This window comes from Theobroma umbraticum, unplaced genomic scaffold (assembly GCF_002168275.2).
Source record: "Theobroma umbraticum cultivar Fairchild unplaced genomic scaffold, ASM216827v3 scaffold_20.0, whole genome shotgun sequence".
Taxonomy (NCBI): domain Eukaryota; kingdom Viridiplantae; phylum Streptophyta; class Magnoliopsida; order Malvales; family Malvaceae; genus Theobroma; species Theobroma umbraticum.
In genome coordinates, this window is record NW_018397266.1 from 1,614,668 (window position 1) to 1,642,397 (window position 27,730).

Here is a 27,730-nt window from a genome sequence, read left to right on the forward strand (position 1 = left end):
TTTCACAGTGAGGTGATTTTTTCGTTTGTTATTGTAGATACACGATTCTCGTGCTCTATCTGTTAAATCTTTAAAGCCACTGGGAGACAAGTTCATTAAGGATCAACATTTTACAACTAGAGATTTTCTTGAAGCAGTGAGCCACTTTCTAATTACTAGAATAGCTAATCGCAGTCTTGTTTTAGCCTTTTCTCTTTCAATTTAAACTTTTCGAATTTGACCTTTTTGCATTTAAATTCATTATTGATTAAGATTTAAATAAGAATTCCATAAAAACAGTATTTAAGATATGAAGTATTGTTTAGGCATGCCAATCTGATCAATAATTATATTGTGCAGGAGGTGGTCTTCCTTCAAGTATATCTCCAAGGCTCAAACAGCTAAAACATTTTCTGTTATCAACCAATTTGATTTGTTTTAGATGATCATTTCTCTTTTTAACCATTTTTTTATGTAAAGGTGTTGCATTTTGAGATTGGGACATCAAATGTTGCCTTCATATTCCTTGAAGAGCTTTTTATTAAGTTCAAGTAATACTCTGGTTCCATTTCAGATCAATTCATCCGTATCGCTTGAAAAGTTTTGTCAGCTTAGTATCATTATTTCTCCTCCTCTTTTTGCTATATTTTGCTTGTAGGGGAATGGCAAGAGTTGGGGAACTGGTGAGCTTTGAGGCATGCATGGATGTGATGGATCTTCTTTATGAAAAGGAGGAGACGTCAATTCTTTTTAGTTCTCCTCGTTCTCTTGCTGCGTCCATCTTGGCACGTTTTTCAGTCATATTAAAATTACTCCACTATATGTCTTTTAGTCTTCAATTATGTGATTCAATTTGATAAGCTTTTTTGTTTTTTTTTTTTTTCCTTTTGTAGGTTACTTCATATGTGGTCACAGTTCCTAAACAACAGTTTGAGTTTCCTGTTCTTCCTTGGGGTAAGTTTTTCTCATGTGGACTGCATAATTTATTTCTTCTCCATCCTCCCTGCATCAAAATCATTTTAAGATTTAGTAAAGTTGAGGTTTAATTTGTAAGAATAACTCCAATATGTTAAGTTCACACCTAGCATGGTGACAAAGAAAATTAAAGTAGTAAGTTGGGTTTGATTTTCAATTGTAGTAGTATCAAGTAACTAAGAATTGTCCTATAAATCATCACTGTTGAAAGGTTTGAAGTCCAACTAGACGCTTTGGTTTAACAAGGGAATTTCATGGTTAGACAACACCATATAGGTAATCAAACGAGATATTAGTAATACTGCTATTGGAAATTAGCCTGTCAGAACCAACCCCGCTTGAGCATAACATATTTAGTTTTAATTGACTAGCTTATTAAGTTGGTACTCCATCTATGTTCGATTAAGCTTTACAACCCTAAAACTCTTCAGTTTGCTCATTCAGTAGATTTTTCCAGATGATGATTTGTATGTATGGATGGAACACTAAGCCATAATTACCTTCAAGTTTTATCTAAAACTTTATTTCTAACTCCTCTTAGATGATTCAATCTATAACCTGCTCGTCTGAGGAGTTACTTTGTCACTTGAATTTAAGCTACCATCTCGTACGATGAAGCAATGAAATTTGTAGAGTTTGAAACAACCAACTCGATCACCACATGAATAGGAGTGTCAACATTGAAGCCTGATCAGTACCATTAGCTTGTTTGAGAGTAGAATTACTTTTAATTCTAGCAAATTGTCTGACTCAAGAAACTTATAGGAAGGAATGCTACTATTGTTGGTTAGGCGGTTCTGAGTTATTTTTCCAAATTTTTACTTCACTACGATAATCCTAATTGAAAGTCTCTTAATCATATATCTCATCTCATAGTGCTTTAGATAACACATCCATTTTAAAGATTAATTAACACTATGTTTGGTAGGAGGGAAATGTGAATGAAGGAAAGAAAGTGGAAGGAAAGCAGTGTTTCTTTCCTTCCCTTCCTTTGTTTAGTGTCTAACCAAAAGCTAACTATCATCTCTATGTTTGAACGTGCCGTTAGTGCCTATACAACAGTGTGTAAGTTTTAAAAGAATAATAATAAAATTTTTTTAAAAAACAAGCGCAAGATTTCGTACCTTAACAAATTCTGAAGCCCACTTGCTTTGGGTCTTATTTTCCCATAGCAATGCAGGATTAAAGACAGACCCAGTATCCCTCCTTTGTTTTTATTATTTTTGGTACACATTATTCCTCGTCTGGTGTAATACATGAAAAATTTGCTCCTCTAACTATTGCTAAGATTTGAAAAATTCTTACCTTAACTCCATAATTAAGCTTTAATAAATTATTTAATACGAACTGAATTAAATACCCATGTTGGTATGTTACGTAAACCGTAAACAACGATTGGAGTTATTAAAGCTTTGAATTCATATCTACAAGGCGAAAGGGTGTGTGTTTTATCTCTTGTTGCCTTGTGAACTGGGACACTTGTCCACCCTCAATCCATTCATCTTCCCTTCAATTCCATCAAGATTGAATTTTGAGTCCTGACCACCGACATTATCAGGCCCGTGGAACATACACTGCAAAAATGAAATTGCATGGTCCATTATCACACAATAAATGCATGGAATATATAGCTAGCTAGGATCCTGCTGACGCCATATCATCATCAATTTTTGAACTTAGTTGTCACTATTAGAAGGGGAATGACACTTGCCCCTGAAGTTCTCTTTTCCAACTTTTTTTATTTGCTTGAATCCGTGCTTTTTCTGTCAACCAATCTCTGTCCATTGGGCTCTTACCTTGGTGGAATGCGAGCTGTATCCAAGCAATTGAGTTTGTGGTCCCCGGTTTAAGCTTCTTTCCTTGGATTTGACCTTTTCAATATTGGGCCCTAATTTTAGGTGACATCGAAATTTCACCATGAGCAAAGAGATTCATTAAGAATAATTTTTTTTCTTTTTTCTTTTTATTAGAGGCAATTCTTTTGTTAATGATGCCATTCAATTCCTATAGAATTAATTATTTTTATAAGTTAATTACTCATCAGAAGTGAACGCATATTTATATTTATCAATATTGATTAGTATTTAGTCAGTTAATATTGTTAAAACTTGTAGATGTAAATGATGTCACGCTAAAAAAATCTCATAGGTTATTCTCACAAATCACAATATCCATGTGATGTAATTGTTCTTTAAATTTTTGGTGAGAATTAGATTTCAAATTATGCACACAATGAGAAGAACGGTTTTTCTAGATTTTGGTAACTAGGAAAAACTGTACTAATTATAGGGAAGTTACGTTAATTGCTTGGAATATATGCATAAATTGAATTCAACCACCGGCTAATACCATATTCTATGACCTTTCTCGAAACAGTCTGTTATATTTCTCCTGTTTAAGGTGATTCACATGAGATTAAGTGGTCTTAATCAGAGTTAAACTAATTTCTTTAAATGTCAATAAGAATCATTAAATGAGAGGTTCCTTTGACGTCACGGTCTTCCATCGGTATATATGCCCCAACTTAAAGCCTTTTAAATATTGATTCAGATTTCTTAATAATTATAGACATTAATTTAGTGTTCGACTATGTTGCACTGTTTTCACTATCAAGAGTAAAAGCATTGTCAAACATAAACTCTACAGCCTTGAGTACATGTAAAACAGTCCAGACCCTGAGGGCTAGAAACTTTTCCTACTGAATTAACTCTTTTGAGATGATATTTCCCTGTCAATCAATACAGTGATTCGGATGGTAGGTAGACTTTTTGGCTGTTTCTGTTTAGGTCCCCACTCCTCCTATTTCCCTCTTCAAGAGCAAGCAATATGACATATGGATGATCTCTTGCGACCAATATGTTACACGTGAGAATCCCACGTGTGAACACAGTGGCTAATGCCTAAGGATGGACTTCGTAATTAGGGTGGATGATAGACTGATCTAGTTGGAAGGATTCCCACAGCCTGTCTCTTGGTATTTTGTATTGGTCTTTGGATAAAGAGAAGAGACATTAAAAACTGAACCGAGCCTCTGATGATGAGGATAATCATAATACAAAAGGGTCCCATTTAGACCCACCACTGCCCATTTTTACTTATTTTGCTTTTAAGGAAGATTGATCTTCCTCTTTTACAGGTTGAGCTGTTTGATCCTTACTGTACTTTTACTTTTGATGATGTGCTATCATTTGTTTTTTTGTGTTCTGGCTATTCTTTATGTTATCATTCTGCTGCTCCTGCTCCCAGCTCTGTTTTCTTCTTAGGTCCTTCTTCCATTCCAAGTCTTTATGTATCATGTCAGACATGTTATTTTGCACATGGCATATGCATTTATACCTTGGCACTGGCAAGCCTAGGTTACAATAAGTAAACTGTAAAATTATAACTAGAAAAGATTATTGAGTTATTAGAACGAAAACAAGAATTTGCTAGTGCAAACCCAAAAGATATATTATTTTCAACTTGAAAATGATTTTCCACCATCTTATTTAACTGACAAATCTTATGTTTTTGTGTGGTTGAGATTACATTAAACCCTCTTCATAAATTTGCCATATGCGAATAGAATGCCCTTTGTTGTCATGGAGCCTTCACCATACGCACAAAAAAGGTGATCTAGCCAATCATGAATTTAAATCTTGGTGATATCTTGATTGGTATCTGAAATCGTCAAAGTCATAGTAATGCTTTAATTGATAGAACAGTCTTGTCTTCATCAATTTTTTGACTATGCATGGGCATAATCACGAGCTTAGCTAGAGACTTAGAGTTGTACCTAGTAGATCAAGGATAAAGCTTCATAGACCGTTTCAAATTTTTTATCATATCTAATAAAGAACTTTCTAAGATATTATTGCTTGATCTCCGTCATATTTAAAGATATGTTAGAATCTCTAAATTATTGTCAATCAGAGGCATTCAAGTTATGAATTAGCATCACTATGCAATTCAATTTAATAAGCACTGAGGAAAGTTTTTTCTGTTTGCCTGCAGTAAAGTTTGTAACATCATACAAAGAAGAGGACATTATTGAAAAGGTCAAGGACATTCTTAAGCATGTGTTCAAACCCCATTGCTAGCCAAGGTTTTTGTAGAGAAAGCAGCTTCACGGTATGTCTCCACTAAACTGCCAATGATGAATCTGGATGATTCCCTTTAATGATAAAAACACTTCAACCTAAGCAAATTTTCTTGATAATTCAATGAATGGTTTGCTAGATACAATGCATTTACCCTGTGTGATTTACATTAGAACAAGGTTACTTTTTTTTTTTTCTGTAAAGATGGAATGCAAAGTTGAGGTAGGAACATGAAATTGTGAAAAGCAAATAGGGGACCCCATTTCCTTAAATCCAAACGCAGCTTTCCTAACAAATATCTGATCCGATGGCATGCGGGCTCTACCACACTACCAATTGATTGTATTAGATAGAAATATATAAGTATATATATGCAGGCTTTCTAACCTTTCTGCTGTGGACACCATTTATTAGAAACAAAGGGGAGATGAGGCGAATACGTACAGGTGCATTCATAATGGGGCACCACTTGTACTGATCCTTGGTATCAAAATATTTTTACTACTTTTCTGTCAGATACCATTACCTACCGCCTACTCTATTACCCTGTTGCATTATTTTTGGGGGAGTTTTGCTTCTTTGTTGTAAAGCCTTTTTTTGGATTTTATTTTTTTTACCTGTTATCTTGGATTACAAAATGAGTAGTCATTTTCCGGGTCATAAACTCATTCTTCTACTTTTAACATTCAAACCATAAGACCTGTATATGTAATCTCAAGTTACTAGAATTTCAAGCTTTACATTTGAGCATTTAATTCATTAGTTGATGTATGATTTTTTATCTTAAAAACAAAATTCAGATCTTCTCTCCAATTATAAAAAAAAAAATAATCCAAACCTTCTTAGGGTAAAAAAGCAACACCAAAAAAAGTCTAAGTTTCTATCATTATTCAAGTGCATTTTTTTTCTTTAAAAGTTTTAAAATCTTTAATTCAAATATTCATATCTAAACAAATTGATTAAAAAATAAAAGAAATGATTGGCTTTCAATGTATAATCTACCAATAGATTGAGAAAGAGGGGAAATCAAGCTTTTTAGGTACTTCAGCATGTAAATTTCATGATCATAATACAAGCAAATCAATTCATGTGACTGCCCAAATTGTCATTTTTTTTAATTACATTCTAGATTTATGTCAGTGACCGATAGATACTGTCATCATCAAAAGAGATTACCTTTTTCATTTTAGAATGTGGGTCCTTTCACATCTCACTGTTGAATCTGATCTGAGTAATCTAAGAGAAAAATACTATTTAAATGTAGTTTGTTGTTGCATTTAAGTTGTTCCCTTGTTTATGTAAGAAACTATTTATGTTGCTGGACTAAGAAAAACATTCTTAGGCATGAATTGAACCCTTTCTGGTTGCATGTTTTGTACTTGAAAGAGTATGTGCCACTGTGGCTATGTGATCAGTAATCAAGATTTCAATGATGAGTAGGATTCTCTTTGGAATTTGTACAAGAAGAGGTAAGGAACCATAACAGTTATCTAGATTTTTGTTTCTTTACGTTGCAATTTGTATTACTTAAATTCAAATAATTTAATTAAAGTTTTGCTTTATATATTTATATAAAGATATCGAATTACACAGAAAAATAATCCTTTCATCTCATAAATGTCACCCTGTTCAATACTGTCCAAACAAAAAAAAAAACTAACTTCTCATAAATCAATACGAATTATAGATGATCATCACAAATCAAACATCATCAAATTAATTATTTGATATATTAAGTGAATACCTAACAAAAATATAAAACTACTTACATAATTTTCGCATTTCATGAATGCGAAACGTAGCACAATTCCTCATAAAATGTCCAATGATTGAAATTTAAATTTTTAGTTTAAACATTTAGAGTAAGAAATGAGCTCTTATCGTATGACATAAAGGACATAAAAATCTTAATGTACCTTAAAAAAATGTGTGCTTAGGTCAAAGGCCAAATGAATGTAGAAGCCAAAGCAATGCATTAATACAATTACAGAAAGAAGGAAACTTCTTTTGTACGTAGATCAATTTTGTTCCTGTTGGTAGTTTAAAAAGAAAGATGACTATTCAGCGAAATTTTAACACTGTAGTATGTATAAACTATTTTGCAATCACTATCTGAATAATTTGTTTGCTACCAAACAATGTGGGTACTAACCAATGAATCAATGAGTCAAGGATGTCATAAGTTCAAAGCTCAAACCATAATAAGCTACAACTACCATCCTTCTTTATATCCTAAGTGAAGATATGTCACAAAAAAAAATAAAAGCAATTGATTAGGCTGACTTGGATGCATATATATATTGATAACCATGTAACAACAACCAGAATCCAAGATTATCTTTTAACATCTAAATATGTTGATATATAATTATATGTCACAGGATAAAATAAATATGTCCCTACACTTAAATTAGGTTTAATTCAGAAAACAGTGCTGTTGACATTAGACTAAATTTTTACAAAATATGCAAGGAAAACCAAATCCTTCACAGGACCTTCCCATGGATTTCATCTCTCATCTTCATCAAGTATGTACAAGAATGAAACTTTTCCAGGATAAAATAATTTTGCAGATTCTGCTTTTGTCATACATTCTCCTTTTTTCTATTGCACTGGTATTTCAGTTGCTTGAATAAAGTGGGGAAAAACACATCAGAAAATCCTTTGCTTGTAATTTATGTGCGTGTAGGCTAAGGAATTTGCCAGCAAGAGAATCTCAGAGATATGATTTCTGTTTTGTTGTTTCTGCCATACAGTTTCACCACTATTCTTTCATAACTAACAATTACTTCTCAGTGAGGTCACTAATCTTCATCTAAACTTAGTTTAAGGCCAAAACAAAGTCCACAGCATTCATCCTCAATGCTGTTTAAAACTGGGGTGTTGTCATTTATGTCGGCTAATAATTCTCAAAACAGACAACCCCACCTCCTCCACTCACTGCCCCAAAACAGAAAATTGTAGTACAACATGTCTCCCTCACCCAACGACCATCGCTGTTTTTCTTTAATAGCAAGTGTAAGTACACAGTGATTTCTCTCAAGCTTTGTTGTTCTATCCCCTGGAAAAAAATTTTTATTTCTCTCATTCAAGTCCAGGTTCGGTTGTCTTGGTTGTTCTAGGTCCTTGTTCCAAGTTTTGGTAAGTAGGAAATTTCTTGGGAAAGATTCCAAATTGTCCTTGTGAAGTAGTAAAATCATTACTTGTGAAAAATGCAATTGCTGTTTTTGAATCTTGTTTTACTCTTTTTCCTCCTTTGCCCACAACTGGCAAGGGAATAAGCATCTGTTCCTATCTTTCTGAAGCAGCATTGGTCGGATTCTTATCCAACTTTTTTTCCATATGACTTCACTTCGAGGACAAACTTGCTCTTTTAGTTTGGTTTTAAGGACCCTCCAATGTCTTATATGACACAATGACTATACATACATCAATGGAAAAAGGCTAAAAGTTGTGGGGATTGTACAATAAATGGTACTCATGGGGTCGTAAAGGATTTGAGTAATTTCCAAGAAATTCAAATTATTATACATGAACTGGAAACAACTTAGGATTCTTGACACTGGACACTAAATTATAATGCCAAGTTTGAATTCTTTCTTTTCTTTCTACTCAAAATAGAGAAAATCATGTTGATCAAGTGCACGTAGTATCCATGTTCTATTAGTAATTAGGGTTTATAATCTAAATGTGCGAGTTTCACTTTGTAATTTCTCTTCTCTACTTAAGCTTAATTTCGCATTATGATTAATAGGTAATTATAATGCTGTTATTTGAATATTTCTGATTTTGGAAATTATAATGATATTCTTTCAATTCAAATATCGTTTTAGATTAAAGATTTTTGTATTTGTTTGGCATTAGAGTTGTGATGGTACTACAATTTGCAGTTCAACCATGTACCTCAACCCTAGCTTTAATGTTATTGATGATGCTTTTCATTTCATTGCTGAATGTATTAGTTAATCCATCCAAAAATTCGAAGTTAAAATTTCTACGGTTTTAACCCCTGGATTATTCTCTATGAGAAGCTTTTCATGGTCTATAGCATGCATATTTAACAACCCTAAAGATCTTCCCATTAAAATGGAATTCTCACCTACAAGATGTGAGCATGATCTTGAATACTTTTTTTTAGAATTGAGAAATTCGAACCTTACTCTTTAAATAAGGAGATCAAACATCAATTAATGAGTCAAATGCTCAAGTACTTATTTGATAATAATTGAACATTTCCCATCTTTTTTATGTGGTCAGAATGTTAAGTTCATAGATATTAGTTGCATCCCTCTTTAACCCTAAAGAAGTTATCCGATGATGAACTAATACCTCAAAGAATAAAGATATGCAAAAGAAGAAATGAGTTGAAAATTAGACTCTTAGATTGCCAGCCTCACATTTGGTTTTGTACCCTTTTTTTCACTTTAATAATGATAACCATAACCCTTTTCTTTTTTGCTAAACTGCTAGAATAGAAGAATGATGCCAATCTGCTCAATAATCAATCACTTAGTGTTTTTTTTACCCTTTTTGGACTATAAAGGTTGGGTCAGGATATTTGATTAGGTGGAACAAAGAATAATAATCAAAGTGATAGATGCTCAATTGCTTTAGTTTTTCTCTTTTTATTTTTGTTTTCACCATTGCAAAAGGGAAAATTGAGAGGATAACAAGTGGGGGGACCATGAGAATTTTTGAGAAATTTCCTAATCATCCATTTGGGATTGGCATCTTTTGTTATTTTCCCCCATAATTGTTGCTGTGGACATTGAGGGTCCATAACCCTGTATTTTCTCCCTAGGCCAGCTATATTTTTTCTGTCTTTGTCTTTTCTCTCTCTATGGTTAGTCCCTCCAAAGAAAAGGGAAAAAAGAAATACAAATGAATTGTTGTTTGTTAGTTTTGTAATGTATATTATGATTAGTTATCGATTGGATTAAGAATGTGTAGCAATCTAACCCACCAAACCAACAAGAAGAGGTTATGTCAATAATTACATGATTATTGAGATAAAATGGTATTAATGTTGGTAGATCAAAGGTCTATCAAACAAAGCAATGATAGTTTATTTGGGCCAAGTTGCTCTCCAATGGGATTATTATAATGTCTTTGAAAAATGTTAGCTATGCTCTTCCTTTCAGCTAACATACAGATCAAAGGTCAATCAATCTCTGTTACTTATTCTTCTTCTTCTTCTTTTATTTTACTCCTTTTTTGCAATATAAAAAGAAAATTCAAGTAGCAAACCATTTATCATACCTATGGTTTTAAATTTAAGTCAATTTATATTTTTTGCAATAAAACCTATGCATATGAATTGACTAAAGATTGAATTGAAAAACTAAATTTACACGAGGCATGTAATTTGTAGTTTTAGGTTGGGTTAGTTCCACATTTGACAATTGAACTCTAATGAAATTATCGATTTGGTATTGAAAGGAAAAAGAACTCATAATTAAGCATTCAGACTTTACTTTTATAAAAGAAATCATATTTTTTATGAACTTTATTAATCAAATTATTGATGTATTTAAAAATACCCAATCACGATGTATCCTGTCATTTTTTTTTATTTTTAATATTTGTTTAATTAACGAAATTAACCAATGATGCAAACCGATGGACGGGATCGTAATTCAAAAACTTAATTACGAATTTTTTTTCAAATATCAAAACAATAATTTTATTATAATTCGAGTCCTAAATGTGTAATTAGTTTTATTGGTTTTTCAATTTTCTTAAACATGTATTTCAAACTGACTTCTTAAAAAGAAATTTAAAGCAGATCAACCTAACTACAATTCAATTTTGTACTACTCTTGGTGCCTTCCTAGTTTATGTAGCCTGTTACATCTTCTAATTTTGCTCATAAAAATTTGGTCTTTTTATGTATAGGCACATTTGTTTTCCAATTTTTGTTATAAGATACCATAAATAAATTTATTAGATTATGATAATGAGACAAAAAAAATAATGATAAAGTGAATCTTATTTAATTAGTTAACAATCAAGGACATTGAATGTAGTAAACATAACTGTTCTCAATTTATGTGGTTACATAGTTGTCGATTTGTTATTTATATCAGATAACCCAACATTTTCTTATCTTTGGATATTAGTGTAAGTATATATTTATCTTTTAATGGAAAAATATATGAAGAAAGTTATCTTTCATGTCTCTAGTCAATGGACATATATATATATATATATATAAACCCTGTAAAAGGAAGAGATATTATTTATTAGATTGTATGTTCAATAATTAATTAGTACCATTATAGTTTTCTGAATTTGACAATTTACCAATGACAAAAAATTGCAAGAGCAAAGTTGATGTAAATGTAAGGTTAGGTATTGCAATGAATAATTACTCTTGACTAAACATCATCAAAACTAGGTTGTGGGGTAAATAATGGGGTAGGAAAAAGCAAAAAAAAAAAAAGAAAAAAAGAAAAAAAAACCAACAAAAAAGTCAAGCAAAAGAAAAAAAATGGTGCTATTATGGTAGATGAAATGTCACATTCTGTTAATAAGAGACAGCCAGCCTTTAACACTGAGGGGGCCATATGATATAAGCATGTGTATAAGCACCCTATGCTTCTTATCTTCCTCCTTTATTTATAAATATATACTTGTTGCAATTTTTTTTGGGTATTTGCAATGTATATTCTTTGGTACTTGTTGCAAATTTATATTTTTTTCAGAGAATTTATAATAATATGTGTGTATATATGTATATATAATAATTAGAGATGTCCTATTAAGTTAATATTCTATTAAAAATAAATAAATTAAAAGTATAAAAAACTAATGCAAATATACTATATGATTGGACATTATTGAAGAAGTTAATTAGTGAATTGATAAAAAAAGGAAAAGAGTTTGTAAAAAATATGAGACAATCTTCACAAAGAAATGCGTGAAGACAAAATGCGAACTAAGAATTTATTTGGTTGTTTTCTTAATGTTCAGTTGAATTACCAAACAATAATATAATATAGTAACAGCAAAGCATATCAGAGTTGATTAAAAATAATAAATTATTTAAATATATGTTCAAAAAATAAATAATTATAGTGTAATACACTGTCAAACATAATTATTCCTTTAGGAAGATAAGATGAGACATTTTGTTATTAAAAAAAGTCAAAAGAAAATAAAACTTTTAATTTTTTTTAAAAAATTATTTATTCTTATATCGAAAGACAACTTTTGAAACATTATTCACTCATACAAAATTATAATTGAATTTAAAACTTTATTATTTTTCAAAATTCGATTAATCATTATGGTTGAAACTATACCTCATGGCAACATTGATGTCTTCGTATATAGTAAAAAAGGGTCAATCGGCCTCCATATCTTATATCCTACATGGCCATGAAACTGTCTTATTTTCTAAACTTTTAGATATAATATTTTTACAAATTTATAAATTATTTAAAAATTTTAAATAAATTTTATTTTTTATATTTTATTTAATTAAGTTTTTATATTTTTATTTTTGATCAAATAGGTTTTTAAAGCTAATAATCGATTAACTGTTATTAATCAAAATATTATTTATTTTTTTTATATCACGTGATATTAACATAGTGTGTAGATATGTTATACTTAATGATGATATGGTATATTGATACGGTGTTACGTAATATTTTCACACTTCAAGTAAGCATTACATAACATAAAAAAAATAACAAATGACAATTAATCAATTAATAATTATAAGGACTTACTTGACTTATAATTGAAAGTATATAAAATTGATTGAATGTAATAAAAAATAAAAATTTATTTAAAACTTTTTAAATAATTTAAAAACTTTTTAAATCCTTATATAAAAAATTTTTAAAAAAATTCTTTCAAATTTAGATTTTGTCCACGTGAAAAGAATATTAATAATTATTAAATGAAATTTGAATCGTGAAGTATTAAAATTTTTTTTTCACTTATTATTGAGATGCCAATGATGGTGCAAAGAGTTGAGACAATTTTAGCTGTGTTTAGTAAAATGAACCCCTAAAGAAAGAGGATTAAAGTGGAATCTCTTTATAATGATACAACTTCATTAAGTTTCTAAAGTTTTTCCCTAATTGTTGTTGCTTTTCGGGTCAACTTCCATGTCACATTCGTTCCTATAATAATATAATTAATATAAAGCCTCTTAAAGTATCAAAATAATTCCCCTACTTTGTGAATAATTTGTCGGCTCATTATAATTGAGTTAGTTGGTTCTACTTATGCTATTAACTATTTATAAAATTCAAAGTAAAAAAAAGAAAAGAAAAGCAGAGAAAGTACAGTGACATTAATGCTAAAATATCTCAAAAAATACATACAAGCTATAAAGCAAGGTAAACCTACTTGTATCAAAGTAGCAAGCAAAGTACAGAGTCAGAACCAGAACCACAAACAAATTGTTCCAAATGGGCAATGCCTCATTTAAAGCTTTGCTCTTGAGTTTTGAGTAGCTTTCCATCAGGTAAAACATTACTTTACTTGAATCACATTCCCAAAGAATATTTCGCTTCCATTTATCTTTCTTGCCTTCAAAAAGAAAACCTACTTCTACCAACCAAGCTGAAAGTAGGTTACTGATACAACCATGTAGTATTTTTAGCTGATAACAAAAGTACGAAATCCAAATTCATGTAATGTTATTATTATTATTATTTCAATGAATTAATGTCGTATTGTATTTGCATGTTAAACCTCAACATCATAACAGCTATCTGGAGTCGGTAGTCATTCAAAGGGTATAGGCGAGCCTGTCTAATAACTCTACACGTCATCTGGACTTTAAATACCAAAGCCACTCCTTATTGGGACGTGTCATGCACGCTCAAGATCGGAGAGTGGGTAAGCATGGATCATCCGTCGGTTCCTTTCTTCTCCAATTTCCAAACAAAATACTATAATTAATTACCTTATTTAATGTTAAAATAAAAAAGGTTGGATTTTAGTTCAGTGTACTTTTTTTTTCAACTCAGATTTTACTGAGTTTCAGTACCCAAAACCCAAGAAGAAAAGGAAAAGAAAAGAAAAGGAAAGAAAAGAAAGGAACTTTTATTCTTCTTCTTCTTCTCCTTCTTCTGTGATAATCTCCTCTAACCTACTACATTGGGAGCATTTAAGCCAAACCCTAGTGATGTTAAGCAAAACCCATTTTTTATCTCAGTTTTTTGGTGCCTTTTAAAGCTTAATTCCTTTTCTTTATTAGCAATCATTACTGTCTCTGTTTTCTCTTGTCTTCTCCAAAAAATTTTTGAAAAAAGAAAGAACACCCAAAAGTGAAAAACTTTACCTTTAACTATCTTCTGTCTACAGATCCTTTTTGGTAGGTGTTTTCATTGTTTTGCATTTTTTTTAATGGAAAAAATTTCAAGAGTTTGTTGGGTGTTTTGCATTTGAAGTGTTTCAGATCTGAAGGAAGGCTGAGGTTGCTTGTTTCAATGCAATGTCTCTTTTGACTTTTGATATCTACTCGTTTCCCTCTCACTTCCGTTCTTTTTCTTTCTTTTGAGTTTTTTTTTTTGTTGGGGAGGTTCTCTCTTGAACTTTGCTGCTGGGAAGTAACTAAAGAGTCTTTGTTTTTCTCTTGGGGTCACTTGAAATTTCGGTGTTGCGTAATTGGAGAGAGAGATCTGTGGAAATGTTGGCCATTGGGAGTCCTTTAGCCACCAGTGTTCGTACAAGCACTAGCTGCAATGCATTGCTTAGAGAACTTCAGGTCCTCTTTGCCTTTCTCTTATCTATATTTCTTCTTCTTCATCTTTTATTTTCCCCTTTTTTGGTGTTTTGAGTTTCTTGTTCCATGCAAAGGCTGGTCTTTGGGAAAGAAAGGAGGGAAATGGGTTTTCTTGTTCCTTATTTCTTGTTTGGAAACTGCCCTTTTTCACAATGATGGTTGTTTGACAAAGTTTATGCCTTTGTTAAAAGATAAAAGCATTTATTGTTTTCTCTTTATTTAACTCATATATCATAATGGGTCTAGTAGAGCTATGAATTCAAGGCCTCTTTAGGTCTTTTTGAGTGTCTGAAGAGAAAAATAGTCTTATTCTTCTGCTTTAAGTTTAAGTTTAAAGGGCGTTCCTGTGCCAGTGATCTGTTTACTGAAGTTTTTTTTTTAAATTGTTTTCTATTTGTATAAACTGGTCTTGATTTTTTAATAGCAAGGATTTTAATGATTTTTCAAATGGTTTCTTTCGGGGGTTGTCCGACTCTTTTAATTTAATGAAAAATTTATCGTTCTATCACCTCTAGGTTGAATTTTTGTTCCACTCCCTTTATTTGTAAAAGTTTAGCTTATTACTGTCTCTTGGGCATTTTTCTCTGTTTTTTATGTCTGTATTTCAGTGTTCATGGGTTTGGAAAATATCATTAGCTCTCTTCTTTTGTTTTTGGTAAGCCGGATAGTGCAGGGTAACGATGAGGCTTTCGGTAGAATAACTTGATGCAATTTGTAAATTAAATTAGCTTTCCAGTACGTATAGATACACACGTACATAAATATTATTTCACCCTTTTAGTTTTGAAAGGTTTGTTATTTCACTGTCCTGTTTCATTTTTTGTCCGTTTTGTCACTTTTATGGATGGTGGATCATTTTGAGCATGATTGGAATTAATTTTTGTCGTTAGTTTTCTCTCTTTACATTCTTTTACATTAAGTTTCTCGTAAGCTAATTTATGTGCAAGTTGGCAAGCTTCTGAGCCTCAATCCTGAAAGAGAATTAAATGTACATTTCAACTCTTTAATGTTTTTTCTTTTTGTCCTGAGCAGCAAATATGGAGTGACATTGGTGAGAGCGAAGCTGATAAAGACCGTATGCTATTGGAATTGGAGAGGGAATGCTTAGAAGTCTACCGCCGGAAGGTTGAGGAAGCTGCCAATGCGAAGGCTCGATTACATCAATCTGTTGCTGCTAAGGAAGCTGAGGTTGCAACACTTATGGCTGCTCTAGGGGAGCTCAATATTCATTCACCGGTAAAAAGAATTCCCTGGCATTGGATTACTGAAGATATCACATCTCATTTCATGCATTTTCTTATGCGATATGACTTGCAAATTTTTTTATTTTATTACACACAGATTCAGACACAGAAGAAAATGGCATCATTGAAAGAAAAACTCACATCTGTTACTCCACTGCTTGAGGATCTCAGGATGAAGAGAGAAGAAAGAATAAAGCAATTTGCAGATATAAAGACTCAAATTGAAAAGATCAGTGGAGAAATATCTGGTTTCAACTATCCCAATGATATTAACTCTTTAGCACTGGAAGACCAAGACTTATCATTAAGAAGGCTTACTGAATTTCAGACGCATCTTCAAACTCTTCAGAAGGAGAAGGTATGGATTCTACATTATGAAATGTCATGTGAAGTTCCTGGATGCTTGCGCTCTGGATATTGATGATTGGTTTTTCTGCAGTTTTTAGATAATCTGCTTAGATAATTGGTAATTTTACTTTTAGCAATTTAAGAAAGTTTTGATAATTTTATTAACTGTGAATTTCAATACAGTTGTCAAGGAAGTCAGGAAGCTTTTTTAATTCTACAATTTTTTAGAAAACTTATTGTAAATATATCGCTATTGCTGTTGCCAAAAAAAAAAAACTATCTGATTACTTTAAATACAGTTTTTCCTTTTCTGAATTGACATCTTTGCCCTTCTTTTTACATCTATTTATAGTTAGCGTTGAGTGATTTCTATACCTGAACAAATTTATTACAAGATGAAGGCTATTATACATGGCCAGAAATGGGTGCAAGGTTTCATATGCTTTTCTGGAAAATTACAGGCATATTTAATTCTCTGAATGGATTTCAATAGGTTTTTTATAACTTATTCAAGATTTTTATGATATTCTGTTGTTTGCAGTCTGATCGCCTGCGTAAGGTTTTGGAATATGTAAATGAGGTGCATTTGCTTTGTGGGGTGCTAGGGTTGGATTTTTCCCAGACTGTAAGCGATGTGCATCCTAGCTTGCAAAAGGTGAACCAGGAACAATCAACAAATATTAGCAATGGAACATTTGAAGGTCTAGAGCAGACTATTAACGAACTGAAAACTGAAAGAAGAATACGAATCCAGAAGGTAGTCAATAACCTTCCCTAGCTTTCAATTAGGTTTTCTTGTAAAATTTGAAGTGAAACCCTGTTTTTAAAATGCAGCTGAAGGATATTGTAGCTGCACTATTTGAACTCTGGAACTTGATGGATTCGTCCCAAGCAGAGAAGAATGGTTTTTCAAGGGCTACTTCTGTTCTTAAATTATCAGAAGCTGAAGTTACCGAGCCAGGTGTTCTTTCAACTGAGATGATTGCACAGGTATCACCACATAACATATCTGCTTTTTGTTAATAACAGAAAAGCAGGTGCTCAATTTTTTTTTTTTTTGCTTTTCTGACAGGCATCAGCTGAAGTGGAGAAGCTCACCAAACTGAAAGCTAGCAGAATGAAAGAACTTGTCATGAAAAGGAGATCAGAATTGGAGGAGATTTGCAGAATGACTCATATTGAACCTGATGCAAGTACAGCTGCTGAGAAGTCTAATGCATTGATTGATTCTGGTATGGCTTTCTTGTTTCCTCGCAATAATGTTCTGCATTCAGACAATTTTTTTTTTTGAATCTACATGCTGCTGACATAGATAGTGATGTATGTTGCTGTTGTTGTCCAGGTCTAGTGGACCCTTCGGAACTTTTAGCGAACATTGAAGCACAGATAACTAAAGCTAAAGATGAAGCTCTAAGCCGAAAAGAAATAATGGATAGGGTAGACCGATGGCTTTCTGCATGTGAAGAAGAAAATTGGCTTGAAGACTACAATCGAGTAAGCTGGATTAAGTAGAGAGAGGGTATAGTGGGCCCTTCTTTGTGGGGTGTTTGTGTGTATCTCGCATGTGCAATCTGTCAAGACTTTCTCTTCAACATAGCTTGTAGACTAATCCAGAAGTCAAACTAAATCAAAGTTTATTGACCAACATTTCTAATTCAATTTGTCTCTATAAATTGTTAGAGCATCACTTGTTAAATCTTCTTTTTGAATTTCAGGATCATAACAGGTACAATGCTGGAAGAGGTGCACACATTAACCTTAAACGTGCAGAAAAAGCTCGAATAACTATAAGCAAAATTCCAGGTATTTACTCTCCTTAAAGGTCCTCTTTCTGATGGATGCAGTGGTACTGTTGGAGCTGATAAGATACCCTTTTTGCAGCAATGGTGGATAATCTTATCAACAGAACACTAGCTTGGGAAGAAGAAAAAAAGATGTTGTTTCTGTATGATGGGGTCAGCAGTTCTTTTGCACCTTAAGTTTCTGTGAACTTGTTTAAATGCGCTTGAACAGGCGTGTGCACACTGACTTGCTCACACAGACAATCATGTTCATTTGGAATTTTTTTTGAAGAAGCTTGTTTTTAAACATGATATGTAGGTACGACTAGTGTCGATATTGGAGGACTATAAACTGACGAGAAAACAGAGAGAAGAGGAAAAGAAGAGATACAGGGTAATTTGATATGCTTTTACTTGTGAAATACTACTTACTATGGGGGTTTATGAAACTTAGCCTTGGTCTCCTTTCTGTTTTTTCATCTCTTCGCTCTTCTCTTTTATACTTATTTAGTGTAATTTTTAATGCGATGACTGGCATTTCCAATTAGTCTACATTGAATGTTGTGCATCTATATCTACGAATGGTACATTAACCATTTCTATCTTCCATTTTACAGGACCAAAAGAAGATTCAAGATCTGCTCCTTACAGAGAGAGAAGCCATGTATGGGTCAAAACCTAGTCCTAGAAAAAGTAACAGCTTCAGAAAGCCAAATGGATATCGAGCAAATGGTAACGGATCGATGACTCCTACACCTCGTCGGAATTCAGTTGGTGGAGGAACTCCAGAGCTACTTACACCACGATCTTACTCAGGGCGTCAAAATGGCTACTTCAAGGAAATGAGAAGGTTGTCTACAGCACCTCTAAACTTTGTCGCCATATCAAAGGAAGATACAGTATCTACATACACGTCAGTATGTGGTTCTGAGCTAGGCTCTCCACCTCATAGTTAAATTTAGAAGCCAGAACCGGTATGTTTTTCCAACCATGTATCTCTTCTGTTTATGCTGTTTTATTAGTAGCATTAATTCCTCCCCTTCTGTGGATCTGGAGATAGAAATTAGATGATACTAATGCCTGGGCATATAGCACCATCCTTTACTTTAACATGGATCGAATGGGCCTCTTATGTATTTGGAAGTAGAGAGGGGGTTGAGGGGTGGGGGTTGGATATGTGCTATTCACGCTTTTAGACACACTAGTGCATGCATATGAATATGCTGAAAGATATTTTGTTCTCATACCCGCATGAATGATGTGATGTACTTGCATTAAGTTTTCAGTCTCTGGTTTGAACCAAATTCTTCATGACCCTTCAGTTATATTGACTTTAATAATGCGTGTGTGTGTGTGTGTGTGTGTTTTTAAAGTTTTGGCTCAATGATTGAGTGCAAAGTTGATCATGGTCTTTTTTTTTTGTTTGTGTGTAGGAAGAGGCTACCATTTATAGTTCCAACAACTGTACACTCAATTAAAGCAGCGGAACCTTGTGAATATGAAAGGGATTGTACACTAGTGTATGATTGTGAATTGGTAGGAGGACTTCCACAGGTGACTGACATTTGAAGATGTGCGTGTGGATGGTATTTGCTTTGAGGGCAACACTCATAGATAAGTAGTCTGAAAGTTGTCATTAACTCTTTTGTCTGTTGAGATAGGGGGAAAACTAAAATGGAGAGTGTTATAATAGTGCTGACCTTTCTTTCTTGGATTTTGCTCGCGTTTCATGTTTATGTACATAAGTATTCCAGTGTGACCATTATCATTTTAGTGTAGGAAGTTTGGTATCTTTGGAAATGCATATTGTACGATCTCTGTGATGCTTTATGTGACACCAATAATTGGTTTTGCCATCCTGGAAATTTATACACGCTGGTGCCGATTCTGTAGAAAGCTTTTCTCCAGCAGCTTTTTGAACTATTAGCAACGCATTTGTTTCAGTCCTTACTGCATGGCTGCTTCCCTTTCATGTATTGGTTGGAGAAGACCAATGGAGTAGTGGACTTAAGTTATTGCGCCGATGATGATGATACAAGAAGTGGTTGCACCCTGACTTTATTAGTGAAGTGGCATTTCAGACGTAAAACTTGCATGTTTCTTAGGCTTTTCCCAGGTTACCTGCTGCCCCTATATATGTCTTCACTAAACTTGTTGAAATTATTTCCCTGTTAGTTGTTATTGGTTTATTATTATTATGATTTCTTTTAGTCTTTTGTTATTCATTTTCCAAGAGTTAATTTAATACACACAATTGTAAAGGCTGTGCTCAAATAACAGTCTCCCATATATCCCTACAGAATTGCAACACATCATCAATAAACATCCAATCTTGTTGCCATCCACCCGGCCTGCACTTGGCTATGATACGAATTGCTATATGATTTAATTTAAAAAATGTGTTCTATAACCCAAAAATATAAGGAAAAAAACCTAGCCAAAGTTAAGTTTTTAGCATTATTATAAGGCCACAGGCTGAAGGTATGCCTGAGGATAATACTCTTGTTCCAAACTATAAGATTAAACCAGGTTACTATCCTTGTATATTTAGTAGTTTATTATTGTCCACCAGACAATTCCAATAGAGGAGTAGCCTTTGTTTCCAGGGCCAAGAGAATATCATTTTGTTCTTCTTCTTCTTCACTGATGTCTTTGTTATTTTCAGTGCCTTGGTAGCTTGAATAGTAACTATTTAATTGTAGTATGTGGGGTCTCATTCTAAGCCCTGTATGCCTACCATTTTCCTACAGGTCAGCAGCAACTCTAGCATTCCTTAAATTACCGAACAGCTTTATGGTTGAAGCAGATTACACCTCTAGAAAATGACTTTTAATTTATTAAAATGGTCAATTAACCTTCCAAATTATTTTAACAGGTAAATATATTTATTTATATTAACTTTGAAGCAAAATTAATTTATATAAAAAAAATCAAATTTTAATTATAACGTTATGCAGGCAAAGGCATGTAAGTTGTGGTATGATACATGAATATGTGCAAGTATGCAGAATAACAGTAAAAACTAGGAAAAAGAGCGGTTAAAGAGACCTGGGTGGAATCGCATGCAAGAAACGGTGGTCCACCGAATAAGGGTAACAATGAAATTATCTCTTATGGCGACAATAAATGTCATAGTCACACCAATAATAATTGCATTAAACCAGGAAAAAAGCATTTAATCTGCTACCAAATCCAAATCCAAATCCTAGCACTAGCACAGACACAGACAGAGGCAGGCAAGTGCCAGGTCCTCTTGCCCTTTTCTTCTCTGCATCAGTCTGTGGTAAACCTAATTAGATTCCATTTTCTTTTGTCACAAATGTACGTTTTGTTCGGTTTACCCCAGAATCCCCAGAAATTGTACCAAAAAGGAATATTAAATTATTATTAAAATAGACAGCTAATCTTGTGGTACAAGAATGGATGTGGTTACCTTCGGCATCATAGTGGCAGTAATCGTAGTTTTTTTAGTCATTGTTTGTTTCATCACCATTGAAGGCACCTGCAAACGCCCTTCTCACTCCTAGTCTTACTCTTATACCGTCTTACTGTTTCTTATCTACCCCTATCCAAACACTGCCTTTCGCTTACAATATTCCGTATTCTTTCTCCGCGTTTCTATAAAATCCCAAAGAAGAAAGGACAAATTTTGAAAGAGAAAAGAAGAATAATGTTGGTTGCCAAAACATGGATCTTTTTAGCGGCGCTTTTGGTTTTGGTGAGTTTGGATCTGTGTTTCGCCAGTGGATTCGGTATGTCGCCGGCTAACGGGGACCATGGGCATCATCATCATTGTGATCATGGGCATGGGCATGGGCATGACCACCACCACCATCATCACCATGATCATGACCACCACCACCATCATCACCATGATCATGACCATCATCAGCACCACCATGTGGTGGAGGAGGAGAAGAAGAAGAAGAAGATGATGATGATGTTGCCGGAGGAGTTGGCTGAGGAGGAAGACATGAAATTGTACGGATTTGGGCCTTACCGAGATGATCACGATCACGCTCATCAAGTCCTCGCCGGTTTTGGTAAATTTTAAATGACTTTTTCTGTTACATTTTCTTTCATTTTTTCCCTGTTTGTTTCTCGAGAAAGTCAATATCAAATAGAAAAGAAATTACTTTTTCTCTAGCAATCTAAGTGTAACTGAGTTGTTATCACTTTTTTTAAAAAAATTTTTGTATAGTAGTTGATCTTTTTTACTTGAACTCAAGCTTGATTTTTATTTCGATAGTAACTGAGTTGAGTCAAGTCGGTTCTGTAGTATGTTCAGTGTCTTCTCAAGTTGAGTTCGAGTATAAAAATGAAACTTGATGAAGTTTGACTTAAGTTCTGAGGGGAAAGCTTTTGTCTTAACTTGAGCAGTTCATTTTATTGACTTGAATGGCTTGATTATGCACTTGACACTTGAGCTGATTTATTTAGCACAATCCAATAGCTCACATTATCATCTTATGAGTAGATGAAGAGTAAAGGTGCGCATTTTGGTTTATAGATGTCATTTTAGAGTTATCCGCTGATGACTTTTGCATCCTAGGAATCATTTCACTAATCTAGAGATGATGTTTTGAAATAAGACACTTTTTATGCGCATCTTCAGGAGTAGATATTTAATTTATTTTCAATGCATAAAATTAGTTTGTTCTATGTATGATTGAGTGGGAAGAACAAGGATCACTGTTGTAGGGTTTTAAATTAGTTGAGAAAGTAGTGGGATCAGGATATTAGTTTAATCAAAATGTGAGTGTGATTTTTACTTGAGGTGGGCAGAATTGTCCCTTTTAAAATAGATCTTTGGGGCCAATTGTATTGTTTTCAGCTGGTGTTTCAACTTGTAGCAAGGGAAATCAATGATGAAGATCTGGTCTGTAGCTGGTTGTAAGCCCACATCTTGCTTCGAGATGTTGTATCAATTAGTTGCTATGGATGTTGTTTCAGGGCATCCACTGCTTGACAGCTGGCCAAAGGATGTGTGTCCTGCATACTTATAGTGCCAGGCACCATCTTGGCATGTTGGGTTTAATCACATATAAGCTTCTAACACTTATCATGCAGCCATTTGTCCATGAGGCAAAGTATGTATATTGTTTTCTAGAAAATGTTGAATGAAATGCCACCTTGTCATTGGTCTTCTTGCTAAGTTGTAGTTGCCTCAAAGTAGGCAACAGTGTGATAATCTAATGCTACAATATAGCAGTACATATATTTGTATTAATGTTGGCCTAAGTAAGTAGGTTTAGTAAATGGACTCTTGCTCCATAGTCTTATGCTTTTGTTATGTAAACTGGCCAATTAATTGGAGAAGAAGTTGCCTAAATATCAAGTACTGATTCCAGAAACTTCATTTTCATACTAGACTGATAGACTTAGTTAAATATTGCTCCTAAAACTGTCTCTAAGTTGATAGTTCAGAAATTCTTTGGTTAGCATCCATTGAGTTTAATGCTGATATTGATATGACGCTCTTGGGTTTTTTTTCCCTACCATATTTGCTTGTCATGTTGGAATTTCTCCACTCTGCTGGACACTGCTAAATCCCTATGTTCTGCTCTTATTAATCTTTGCATTTTTGTTGTTGAACATCCAAACTGTGTTATTTCATATAACTGATGCGATTCTGATAGGATGTTTGGACCTTATTCAGACTTCTGTGTTTTGGACAGGTCTTTGGTTACATGCACTGGGATGCTCACTCTTAGTAAGCTTGGCTTCCCTTATTTGCCTGATTATTTTACCTGTGATATTTAGTAAGTTAATTCTTAAAGCATAATTATTTACTTATTTGGTCTTCACTTCAGCTTTTTGCTGAAGTGTTGCCTTTTGTGTTAAGATATTAATCCTGATATATGGAGCTTAAATTTATTATGTTATTGCAGTACAAGGAAAACCATCCAAGGCAGTTGTTGATTCACTGGCATTATTTGGGGTTAGATTCTTCAAACCTTTTATTTCACATATGACTCTGAATTGTAATTTTTGTCTGGATAACATCTGTTGAGTGCTTGAATAATACGCAGCCTTATTTTTAATATTTATTGCTACTATTGATTGTTTCCTTTATGTTGTTACTTCTGTTTATTGTCAAGTATGTTTTATATATCTTCATTCCTTCTTAATTTATAATGTTCAGCTTGTTGGCATCTGTTAGGTGCTTGTATGATTTGTATCCTGCATTTTCATGATATGTCCTACTTATATATTATTGATTCTGCCACTTTGTTTTGATCACTGATAGTTCTCAATGTTAACTATGAGATTGAATAATTTTGAACTTACTGCTTTGTCAGCTTCTTATTTCATATTATTTAGGAAAATGTCTTTGCTGATCTTCAATACTGAACAATTATGTTAAGTTCTCCTTTTCTGCCATGACCATCATAAGATTGTTGGAATTGCACAATTTAGGATTCAAATTAACTGCTGATGTTTCCTTTTTGCAATCCAGCTGCATATCTTTGTTCAGTACACTGTAGAGACTGAATACAGGCTCCCTTTCTCCTAATCTTTTTTGAGGGCAGGAATAGGCCTGAGCTAACTCTATGTTTTTAAGTTTATTAGATGCAAATAACTGTAATTTGTGCTTCACTCAAGTGACTACCTTTTTAAATCCTTGTGCCTTGGTTGATTGAAGGGTCCCACTGCCTTCTGCCTTTGACTGCATTAAATTTCTTTTAGGGTGTTTTGGAACCTAATCGTTCGCTTCCTCCTCTTTCCAATCATTATCCTCCTGAACCTCTTCATCATCCTTATCAACTTCTTGATCATCATACCTTTTCTTTAAAGAACCTTTTTTCTATTAATCAGGGATACTAATAAGGGTATATATTCCTTATGTGATTATATTAGATATAAAACCTTTGAGATTGATGAGGATTTTTGCTATTTTGTGCGAATTACAGAGGTTTCATATTGTTTCTCAGAAAGGAATGATTTGTTCTCAACATTTTAATAAAAAAATGCTAATTAAAATAGTTATTCCATTCTGTTTGCTTTTACATTGAAAACAAAAAGTTTCATATTGGCAATTATCATTCTTAGTTTTAGTGAACTAAAAAGTGGGTTTAGTTCACAAGGAAAGAATGATCATTGGAAAAAATGGTCTCATAAATTCTTCTAATGACAATGAAATCCTTATGTCTTAATAAATTTAGAAGAGTGCATTATTTTTGTCTGCTATTGTGAAGGTAGTGACTGAACTAAACAGGATGAGAAGAACTGAAGAAGGGAACAAATAAGAAGAAAAAGACGGTGATAGCATGTGAATGTGTGCTTTTTTAGGCAGTCATTGATTAAAGTTACATTCTTTGCACATTGGACTTCCTGTTCCTGAGGGAGTGACTAAGAATTAAGTGACATGCTTAGAGTGGGCCCTATATATCTAGCCTCGCATAAAGCAAATTATTTGGTGCTCAAAGTCAAGTGAAGGGTATTGCATATTTAAGAAAAGGTACAAAGGAACTTATTTTGTGCAATACGACTAAGGAAACTTATCAATAAAAAGTAAGAACTAATTACAAAAAGAGTTAGATCTCCATGCTTACAGGTATAAGCTGTTTGTCCCTATGGGGACACTTCAAAGGTTAGAACTTGAGACTTTAAACTTGGTGGGGATAATTATGTTTTTCTTTCTTTTACTCTTTAGAATGACAGTACATAGTTTGATATTCCTTTCGTGGCCTTTGTTGCCTCTTTATAGAGCCATTATTAGTCAATTTCTTATGCACAAGTAGTTCCTTTGTTCTCACATTTGAGATATTACAAGGACATGATCCCAAAATATGCCAGCATTTGCTTCTGCTGGAGGTTTTTTGTTTTCCGTGGTTTGCATTTGTTCAAGACTTCTGGTGATGAGTGCCTGCTGGTCCAAAGGCATTCTTTACTGAATCCTAGCTTTAGTCCCTCCAACCTCTTGCAGATTTAAGTTTGGAATGATTTTCTTTCAATGACTGTTTGAGGCACTTACCCCTTGCTTACTGTCAGTAACTATACTTTTAAATTGGTAGCAGAGGTTGTCTCTGTTTTACAACATGGATAATTTGAAATATGGCTTTTCATGGATATTTAACCCTAACCACCAGATTTTAGTATATTGAATAATGTTGCTTGTCTAATTTCTCGCTTTAAATTTTGCCATAGTTTTGGAATGAGTAATATCCAAATCTGATCATTCAAAGCATGGCTCTCTCTTTTTATCTCTCAAACGGCTTTCTACGTTTCATTTTACCTTGATATTACAGGCAGGAGCTATGTTGGGAGATGCTTTCCTTCACCAGTTGCCACATGCTTTTGGTATGATTTTGATGATGTATCAGTTTATAATTGTTCAACTTGGCTACAAGTCATGATTTTCATGGTATACTTGCGGCTTTAATGCATCATTTTTTTTATTTTTTAGTTCTGGGATCGGTATAACCCACAGACTTCAATTCCCTTGACAATCAGTGAGAGGCTTATCCCACACATACATTTTTTACATGATAGAGTGTGTCCTGACAAGGGTGGCCACAGAACAGTATTAATTGCATCTTCAAGGCATGAGCTCGGTTTTGGGGTTCAATTGTGGGGCTGCTATTGAACATCCAGGCTAACTTGGGCATTAAGGAAGCAATATATGTCCTGTGTGATTTAGAGGTTGACTAATATTTTGACAGTTTTATACTAAGCGATTTTTAGCATTTGTGAGTGGAAAAAGGAAAAAAAAAGAACAAATGTAAAGTAATCAAAGATTGATGGCTCCATAGTATGACTTCCCCTGTACAAGTTATAATGGACCATGACTTTAGTATGCCTCAACAAATTTAAATTACTTTAATCCCCCAACCTAACAAAAGTCTAAAGCAGTTATTAAAACTGGGGCAGTAACTCCTTAGTAGCTTAAGTACATACTTGTATGGGACTGAAGTGTCTTCTTTATTGATGTAACATTAAAGTTAGTCTGAGGCTTCCGAGGAAATTATTGTATCTAATCTAGTCATATTAGCGATGCACCAGCTCTCATTTTGTCATGAACATCATGATGTGCTCCTAGAAAATACATGAATCTGGGGAGACTGGTAATCAAAGCATCATTGTGAGGCTCTTTTTTGATTTTATATCTGCTTATTGATTTAATTGATTTATCAAAAAAAGGTCAAATCTAAAATTCTAAATGTCATACAAGTTGTCAGAATCTGTGTTGGGGCAATCTGTACAATGCTTTGCTTGTTGAATTACGCTGTTAGTTAAGTCACTAACTGATGAACTGTCTTGCAGGTGGTGAGCACTCCCACTCACATGATGACCGTGTGGATCATGCTCATCATTCTCATGCTGGGCCTGATCATACGCATGGACACTCTTTAAAAGATCTTTCTGTGGGTTTGTCCATTCTTGGTAAGTAGTAGAATACTAGACAAGTGTTTTGTACTCAGTTATCAACAATAGACATATAAGTACGTTTGTATGTATGTACACACACACTCATATGTATGTATGCATGTATATATGCATGGAAACATATTAGGAGGCTGGTCTTATTTTTTATATCTACAGTAAAAAAATGGAAAACGCTCTGAACCTGTC

The 27,730-nt window shown here is 33.4% G+C and overlaps 3 protein-coding genes across 7 annotated transcripts in view; all 3 read left to right on the forward strand.

Annotated features, from left to right (window-relative positions):
• Positions 1-5,718, forward strand: part of CYCJ18 (cyclin J18) — a 6,202-nt gene extending 484 nt beyond the window's left edge. Inside the window, exons 4-9 of one of the 2 annotated variants that reach the window (XM_021437453.1) lie at positions 38-136; positions 340-357; positions 460-530; positions 638-764; positions 873-933; positions 4,948-5,718. In XM_021437453.1, the coding sequence (XP_021293128.1) occupies positions 38-136; positions 340-357; positions 460-530; positions 638-764; positions 873-933; positions 4,948-5,033 (462 nt within the window). In that variant the 3' untranslated portion in view covers positions 5,034-5,718. The remainder of the gene's footprint in view (positions 1-37; positions 137-339; positions 358-459; positions 531-637; positions 765-872; positions 934-4,947) is intronic. The other variant, XM_089784685.1, reaches the window with a different exon arrangement.
• An 8,312-nt stretch (positions 5,719-14,030) lies between these two features.
• LOC110423355 (65-kDa microtubule-associated protein 6-like) lies at positions 14,031-20,050 on the forward strand. 2 transcript variants are annotated; one of them, XM_021437569.2, is made up of 12 exons: positions 14,031-14,763; positions 15,814-16,017; positions 16,123-16,383; positions 16,915-17,130; positions 17,208-17,363; positions 17,446-17,605; positions 17,716-17,867; positions 18,089-18,176; positions 18,255-18,328; positions 18,474-18,548; positions 18,772-19,128; positions 19,588-20,050. In XM_021437569.2, the coding sequence occupies exons 1-11, from the start codon at positions 14,686-14,688 to the stop codon at positions 19,108-19,110; spliced, it is 1,803 nt and encodes a 600-aa protein (XP_021293244.1). In that variant the 5' UTR covers positions 14,031-14,685; the 3' UTR covers positions 19,111-19,128; positions 19,588-20,050. The 2 variants fall into 2 exon arrangements, with proteins under 2 accessions (XP_021293244.1, XP_021293245.1); XM_021437570.2 differs by having other exon boundaries at positions 14,032-14,370.
• Positions 20,051-21,331: 1,281 nt separating this feature from the next.
• Positions 21,332-27,730, forward strand: part of IAR1 (ZIP metal ion transporter family) — a 12,818-nt gene continuing 6,419 nt past the window's right edge. Inside the window, exons 1-6 of one of the 3 annotated variants that reach the window (XM_021436985.2) lie at positions 21,332-21,971; positions 22,002-22,197; positions 23,833-23,916; positions 24,046-24,095; positions 26,407-26,458; positions 27,422-27,541. In XM_021436985.2, the coding sequence (XP_021292660.1) occupies positions 21,825-21,971; positions 22,002-22,197; positions 23,833-23,916; positions 24,046-24,095; positions 26,407-26,458; positions 27,422-27,541 (649 nt within the window). In that variant the 5' untranslated portion in view covers positions 21,332-21,824. Of the gene's footprint in view, positions 22,198-23,832; positions 23,917-24,045; positions 24,096-26,406; positions 26,459-27,421; positions 27,542-27,730 lie in introns of all 3 variants that reach the window. The other 2 variants (XM_021436984.2, XM_021436986.2) reach the window with 2 other exon arrangements.

Coding starts and splice junctions, on each gene's coding strand:
- LOC110423355 (XM_021437569.2), top strand. CDS start 14,686: ATGTTGGCCATTGGGAGTCCTTTAGCCACCAGTGTTCGTACAAGCACT. Junction 16,384..16,914: donor AAACTCTTCAGAAGGAGAAG/GTATGGATTCTA, acceptor TGTTGTTTGCAG/TCTGATCGCCTGCGTAAGGT. Junction 18,329..18,473: donor TGTTGTTTCTGTATGATGGG/GTCAGCAGTTCT, acceptor CATGATATGTAG/GTACGACTAGTGTCGATATT.